We start from the raw sequence: 7,924 nt of genomic DNA, 5'->3' as shown, positions 1-7,924 counted from the left end.
TTATAATAATGGATTAAAGACAATTAATGGGCATTCTTCATCCCTTCAACTCACAACGAAACATAATGAGGTATGTGCTCCCTTGCAAGGCAAGTTGGGGCTTGCGGAAATTTTTTGACACATCCAACATTTAAGCACGAATCAACATATAAGATGCGTCACAAAAAGCCAAACCACTTTCCTCATCTAAGCAGCTGTTTAACTTTCAAAAACCGAACAAAGAGAGTCATTAGTGGAGGATATCGTCTCAAGGTCTCACCAAGGTGTCTATTCCCTAGTTCGAGCTCAAGTAGCCTACATTGACAACACGGGGTGCCTAAGAAAAAAATTCCAGGCGGGAAGGGGAAGTACTTCGCTATACTCTCAAGAATGACATAACACACACAACATTCGATTCCATATCAAACCCTCGACCCAGGGAGACCTAAGTCCGACTCTCACGGGTTTCACTAGTCACTCAATGAAGATTCGGGTGATTTTTGTGACAAAAGTAACCAAAACCACTCCCCTAACTCAACTTGTGAAGCATGCATGCATTCTAATATGGTACTCCATCCAATATCCACAAGAGAAATGTCAAAATGATACAAATACAAGAGAGACAACCGGGTTGTAACGGGGCTTGGGTTAGGTGAAAAGGGGTGGGTGCAAGCACTGTTTTAGGACATGTGGGGCTAGGGATCGTGTAGTCGCCACATCTAACCAATTCACTAAACCGTAGCAAATGCAAAGAACTCTTCCACAAAATTTGGCAAAGATTGGCATTTCCAAAAATCATTCAGTTCTTTTCGATACTAGATCAATTACAAATCCATCAACCCTTTATTTGGACACAAATAAAACATTCTTTTCTTTTTGTTTTTCATTTAATTTTTCTCTTTTCTATTTGATTTTCTTTATTCCATTTTCTAAAACTTGTAACCTTCTTATTCAGGCAAAATGAGCCAAAATTAAAGAACCGTCACAAACATGTGATAACCAAGATTAAACACCCCAAGAAGAGTCAATTCCAACCCAAATTCACTTCGACAAATGGACTACAATGACGGACTACTCGATATAGCTGAGTTGTTTATGGGATGTAGTTGTTTTGTTGGCAATAGAAACGACAAGGCTTAGGCACAAAATAGGTTAACAAAAGGGAAAAATGACTCAAGGGCATTACATAGGCTTATTTGGCTATAGTGAGGTTACTTTATTGAACAAAATCGTCTCAATATGCATATCAACATTTCTACGAAATCAAGGAATGAGCTCCATACTTATGCGTTTTGACATGACACACCACGCAAGGAGAAATACTCACAAATACCTAACGGGACCGGTTTGATGCCCGGCCATATGGAGGCTCTATCCTCACATTTAATTAGCTATGTCGGTCTTAGGTCGAGTCTCAGGCCTAATACGGTCTCACAGGGTGGTTGTAACTTGGTTGTTAAGTCAGACTTCCGGGTTCTTGCAAGCAAGAACCCTAACCATGTGTCATCCAGAGGCACAATCTATCAAGAGGCAAATGACACGGGCAAAACAATTATCATCATTGACGACATATACCCTCCACATTTAGACCCTCTATGCAACTATTTAAAAACGAGATGTAATGTGTATGAAATGCAACTAAACATATGAACAAGCTACACAATTGTAAGAGTGAACACATATATACATTTCTAGTCTAGATGCATACAATATCTAGTCCTAACAGCACACCAACAACACAAGCATATCCAAAATAGTTCTCAAAGGGAACACCCACATCACATATCCCGTCCTCCTCCATGCTTATATATACAAAAAGAAAAGGAAGGATAAAGGAGAAAAGATTGGAAAATTTTTACCAAGCGTCTTCTCCGATGCTCGCATGTGTTGCCTATCAAAATGGTTAGGACAAATGCAATATATATAATATAAACAATGCAATATTTTTAGAATTTTTGGAATTTTTCAATTTTTAGGCATTTTTTGTAATTTTTCCAAATTAACATGTAAATATATACAAATATGCACAAAGTAGATATTTTCCTCCCCACACTTAAAATTTACATTATACTCGATGAAACGAGATGTAGGGAAAGAATAGGGAAAATAAAAGACATGTTTTTGTATTTTTGGAAATTTTTTGGAAATTAAAAGCTTGTTTTTGAAATTTTCTTAAAAACGAAATAACATGTTTTTGAAATAAAAGAACATATTTTCTGTTTTTTTGAATATTTGAAAATAAATAACATTTTTTTGTATTTTTAAATAATTGAATTTCCTACCCACACTTATTTATTTACATAATTTACAACGGAAATAAATGTGTAGAGGAAAATCGGAAATTAACTACATGTTTTTTGAAGATTTTTTAATTTTTTGTGTTTTTTATATAAGGATGCAATGCATGAATCTAACTAAATGCAAGAATTAAAGTACAATGGAAATTATAGTACATGAATGTTATTCTATATGTAACAATATATATTACATGAAATTAAATTCTAATGCAATCCTCTATGATATGAAATTATTTCTAACATATATTACAAGTAAACTAAATGCAAGCTATTCTAATAATGCATGAGAGATTTGGTTTTAGGGAATCATACTTGTACTTTGAATTGGTAGGGAGCAAGGCAAGTCAACTAAGAACCGGTCTCAAAACCGGATTCCTCACCATCATCATCATCATCATCCCCGAACTCCTCCTCCCGGATGAGATCATCCGTGTTCATCGGGATTGGGTTTTCACCCGACATGAATCCACCTCCCGTCATGTAATCACCACTGGAACCGGATGCACCGCCGACATCACCCCCGCCGAAAATAGAGGGCGTGGCGCTTAACCATGCGGTATCATTCCCCTCTCCATGAGTAGCCGGAGTCGGGAAGGCGGGGTGGCTAAAGTAGACGTTTTGGAGTTTGATGTCTCCATAAACGATGGAACCGTTGCTAGGATACCCCCCTCCCCCACGCGTCCTGGGCAAGGTAGTAGGAGGGGTGAAGGCCGGATTGATGCTTATATCCACGTCTCATATAATCATCATAAATGGGGAAGTGACCAATGGATTGGTCAACGTAAATCCGATCCAACCTCTTTTGTATCTCTAGCCGCTCACTAGCGGCCGTTTGAAGTCCCAACTTCGCGTTGTTCATGAACTCCATGAGTGCGTCAGGACAGATAACCCCTCCCCTTGATGGAACGACCAAGGCCGAGGTTGTTGGGAGGGGCCGAGTTGGAAGGAAGTAGGGGGCAAGTTTTAATGCATTGCCGTTTGGGTGGGTTGTTGGCGGTCATGGCCATAGACAATGGGCTGATCTTGTGGAGGATCAACATCCTCTGCCTCTCTTTCAAGCTTAAGTAAGTAGTGCTCGAGATCGGGTACCATCTTCATTTTTGGTGCATTTGGGAGGGGCACCGAGTTCTTATCAACTCCCATAACCCGGATTTGCCAATATTTAACACGGTCAACCGAGTTCCTCATAATCCATTTGAGGGTGTGTTGAATGTAGTCCTTTGAGAGTGTAGTGTCCCCGAGGATGTAGTTGACCGCGTTCAAATTAAGAGCCCGAATGACTCCCTTACTAATTATGGTAATGATGCCACCCGCACAAATAGGGGTCAATTGACCCGTAGAGTGAGCCAATTTATGAAAGTGAAGGGCCATATGATGCGTTACACACATTTAGAACGGTTTCTGGGTTTCGGTAAACGTAGGAGCCCAATATTTCTAGCTCCTCCGTTCGGACATTGTGTGGCTCATCGCGAGAAAAAAAAGTCCACCCCATGAACCTATGCCAAACTTTTATAGCCACATTGTAAATAGAATTAGGCGGCCTCTTAACACCTATCCGGTCATCAAGGCCGGAAATGGCCTTCCAAACCATCCCATGGTCGAAATTTTCGGGCGCCTTGTGGGACGGTGACGCATAAAGCCAGAAAAGTTTTCCAAAGTCGGACAAGGTTAGACTGTAGTCCTTGTTCATAAGTCGGAAGTGAAGGAAAGCTACCTTTCCCGACGCTTTGTTTTTGTCAATTTTGAGGGAGCTAAAAAACTCCCAAGTGAGACGGGGGTAGGTCCTCTCATGAATATCATACACGTGTTTCATCCGGACTCCCTTAAAGAATTCTAATGAAATCTTATCTAAACCTAGATCCCTCATTGAAGGGCGATTAATAAAACGAATAAGGTGATGGGGATGTTGTTTAAATAGCATAAATTTACCTTTTTGCATGATTGAGGCGAATTGGAGTCCCGAAAAATCCGGACCGGGACTCGTATCTAAATCCGCCGCCGCAACCATGTCGGCTTGAAAAAGTAACATATCACCCCGACGAACCCGTTTTTCTGGTGACATGGTTGTTGGTGGAAGGGGGTTAGTGATTGTGATGGTGTAGGTGGTTGTTTGTGAAGGATTAATGGAGATTTGAGGGAGAGTTTTGATTTTAGAGAAAAGAAGAGTAGAAAAAATTATGAGGATTTTGAGTGTGTCGTGCGGTTTAAAATGAGTCAGGGGGTTCCCATCCGGTCGGGGCACCGGCCGCCGGTGGGCCGGCTGAGAGTCTAGGCCAAAATTTGAATTTACATGAAAACATACAGGGTACTCCCAGCCAGTTAGAGGATCGGCCGCTGGTCACCCGGCTGGTAGTCAATGCCTTCTTACTTAGACCAGATTTTCACTCATAAGAGTTCTCCCAACTGGTTGACCGGCTGCTCTCTCCTCTCCTTTTCTTCATCGCTGACGTCAAAGGGTGAGTCCCTACCGGTGAGCCGGTTGCCGGCCGACCGGCTGGGAGCTGTTTTCTCCTGAAAATTTAGAAGATGCGTAAAAATGGGGGTGCTTTCGGCCGGTGGACTAGCTGCTGGCCTACCGGCTCACACCTCCCCTTCACTTCATTCTTCAATTTTGTCACAAAATTTACAGGTACTTCCCAGCCTGTAGGGGTACCGACAGCCAGTAGGCCGGCTGGGAGTCCTTCTTCTTCTTCTTCTTCTTCTTCTTCTTCTTCTTCTTCTTCTTCTTCTTCTTCTTCTTCTTCTTCTTCTTCTTCTTCTTCCTCTTCTTCTTCTTCAATTTTCAACAATTTTTGAACATCAACAATTAGGAGGTTCCCATCCTATAATGTAACCACCCCACGTTAATTGAAGAGGTCCAGTGATAGGCTTAAACGACTAGTGTTTAAAGAGATTCAAAGTACTACTCATATCAACAAAGTGCACTTTCTTTTATTGTCATCCATGCAAAAGAACTCCACAGTTAAGCGTGCTTGGCTGAGAGTAGTCTTAGGATGGGTGACCTCCTGGGAAGGTTCCCGGGATACGCATGAGTGAGGACAAAATGCGCTATAAAGGACTTGTGTTGATCTGTGAGCCATATACATAGCCTAGTGAGCTATCATAAGTAACCGCTCCCGACCCGGTTTGGGCCAGGGTGTTACATGTAAGGGGGCAGGCTGCCTGTGGCCCGGCTGGGTATCCCTCTCTTCGTGTTTTCCTCTTCTTTCTCAATTTCAAATCCCAACATCTTTACTTAGCCTTGATTTACGTGTTTTCCCCTTTCAATCCGACACATCATGTTGGGAACTAGGCTAAGTGAAGGGTATGTTTGTGTTCCACATTTCCCAAACGACAATTTCAGGGTAACATCCTATCACCAAATCCAAACTTGCACAAGATGAAAATTGTTCCTAATGCTCTCATGTTCTACCTATTATGCATGCAATATTTACAAAACAATGGTGGTTCTTGAGGAACTCCACCACATATATCACTTGAAGTTTCTGTATTTGGTTTCCTCCTCGAGAAACCGCTCCCCGAGGTAGAGAATTTCAACTGTTCCTAACTTATCTTCTTGGTAGTATCTCTTCATCCTTTGGCCATTGACTTTGAAGCTTCCACCTTCTTCGCTCCAAAGCTCAAATGCATCGTATGGAGAGATGTCCATTACTTTGAAAGGTCCCGACCATCTAAAACGGAGCTTGCCCTGGAACACTATCACTTTTGAGTTAAAGAGAAGTACTAGGTCTCCCACACTTATCTTCTTTTCCGCAATTTTGGCATCATGCCACTTTTTGGTTTGATCCTTGTAGATCTTTGAGCTTTCGTAATCTTCCATTCTCAACTCCTCTAGTTCACTCATTTGGAGGAAACTTGTTTCACCGGCGGCATCAATGTCAAAGTTAATTTCCTTAAGAGCCCACCATGCCATATGCTCTAGTTCGACGGGTAAATGGAAAGCCTTGCCATACAATGGTTTGTGTGGTGTCATCCCAATGGGTGTTTTTTATGCCATCCTTAGAGCCCATAGAACATCGGGGAGATTTTGGGACCAATTCTTTCGACTTTTGCTTTTTACCTTCTCAAGGATGGCCTTGATTTGCCGGTTGGAAACTTCTACTTGCCCACTAGTTTGTGGGTGGTAGGCAAGGGTGCACTCCATGAGCTTCCAATAGGGCTTTGAAGGTGCTCTTGCAAAAATGGGAACCTCCATCACTTATTACAACTCTTGGAGTTCCAAATCTAGGGAAGATTGTGCCCTTGAATAGTTTCATCACAACTTTTGAATCATTTGTTGGAGATGCCACCGCTTCAATCCATTTGGAAACGTAATCAATGATGACCAAGATGTACTCATTTCCACATAAATTTGGAAACGGTCCCATGAAGTCAATTCCCCAACAATCAAAGAGCTTAATCTCAAGGATGTTGTTAAGCGGCATTTCATTCCTCTTTCCAATATTCCCCGTTCGTTGACATGAGTCGCAAAGTTTCACCAAGTAATGGATGTCTTTCAACATCGAAGGCCAATAGAACCCACCTTGTAGAACATTGGCAATAGTTCTTGAAGTAGCCAAGTGTCCGCCATAGGCCGAGTTGTGTAGTCAGTCAACAATTTCCATGCCTTCTTCCTTGGATACGCATCTTCTAAACATACCATCTCCACATTTCCGGAACAAATGTGGGTCATTCCAAAAGTACGTCCTTGAATCATTCTTTAATTTTCTCCTTTCCCTAGCATCCAATTCATCCTTGATAAAACCACTTACCAAGTAGTTGGCCAAGTCCGTGAACCATGGCACTTGACAATCACCTCTATTAGGACATCTTCCCTCAACCATTCAACTATCGGTCCACTCTTATCTATTATGCTATTATCCTCCACCGTAAGCCTTGACAAGTGATCGGCCACCACATTTTCGGCCCCGGCTTTGTCCCTTACTTCAAGATCGAATTCTTGTAGCAATAGAAACCATCTCAATAGTGTAGGCTTGGCACCTTTCTTGACCATTATATGTCTCAAGGTGATGTGGTCGGTGTAAACCATCACCTTGGACACTACAAAATATTGTCGGAACTTCTCAATGGCATGAACGATAGCTAGCATCTCTTTTTTCGTTGTTGAATAATTGCATTAAGTTTGGTCCAATGTCTTGCTAGAATAGTAGATGACGTGATGCTTCTTGTCAACTACTTGACCAAGTACCGCTCCCACGGCATAATCCGACGCATCACACATTACTTCCAATGGGAGACTCTAATCCAGTGCCCGGATGATTGGAGCCGTGGTGAGAGCAAGCTTTAAACTGTGGAAAGACTCAAGGTAAACATCATCAAATACAAAGCGGACGTCTTTGAGAAGGAGTGAAGTCAATGGTTTTGCGATTTTGGATAAATCTTTTATAAATCGCCTATAAAAGCCGGCATGGCCTAAAAAGCTCCTCACCCCCTTCACATTAGTAGGAGGAGACAAGTTTTCTATAATGAAACTTTAGCACCATCAACTTCAATCCCCCTCTAAGAAACGATGTGGCCAAGTACAACTCCGTCTTCTACCATAAAGTGGCATTTTTCCCAATTTAGGATTAAGTTGTGCGCCTCACACCGTCTCAAGACATTAGAAAGGTTAACCAATCCATGATAAAATGAGTTAAAGTCATCCATGA

The 7,924-nt window shown here is 41.8% G+C and overlaps 2 protein-coding genes across 2 annotated transcripts; both read right to left on the bottom strand.

Moving 5' to 3' along the window:
* Positions 1-5,748: 5,748 nt before the first annotated feature.
* On the bottom strand, positions 5,749-6,249 carry LOC141631040 (uncharacterized). The gene has a single exon (XM_074443764.1). The coding sequence runs from the start codon at positions 6,247-6,249 to the stop codon at positions 5,749-5,751; it is 501 nt and encodes a 166-aa protein (XP_074299865.1).
* Positions 6,250-6,385: 136 nt separating this feature from the next.
* On the bottom strand, positions 6,386-7,099 carry LOC141631039 (uncharacterized). Its single transcript, XM_074443763.1, has 2 exons — positions 6,916-7,099; positions 6,386-6,798 (listed from the first exon to the last, which is right to left on the bottom strand). The coding sequence occupies exons 1-2, from the start codon at positions 7,097-7,099 to the stop codon at positions 6,386-6,388; spliced, it is 597 nt and encodes a 198-aa protein (XP_074299864.1).
* Between the last annotated feature and the right edge of the window lie 825 nt (positions 7,100-7,924).

This window comes from Silene latifolia, chromosome Y, assembly GCF_048544455.1.
Source record: "Silene latifolia isolate original U9 population chromosome Y, ASM4854445v1, whole genome shotgun sequence".
NCBI lineage: Eukaryota > Viridiplantae > Streptophyta > Magnoliopsida > Caryophyllales > Caryophyllaceae > Silene > Silene latifolia.
Note: the sequence above shows the minus strand (reverse complement) of the source record. Positions and strands in the feature narration are given on the sequence as shown.

Coding starts and splice junctions, on each gene's coding strand:
- LOC141631040 (XM_074443764.1), bottom strand. CDS start 6,249: ATGACACCACACAAACCATTGTATGGCAAGGCTTTCCATTTACCCGTC.
- LOC141631039 (XM_074443763.1), bottom strand. CDS start 7,099: ATGGTTGAGGGAAGATGTCCTAATAGAGGTGATTGTCAAGTGCCATGG. Junction 6,799..6,915: donor GTTCCGGAAATGTGGAGATG/GTATGTTTAGAA, acceptor ATGTTCTACAAG/GTGGGTTCTATTGGCCTTCG.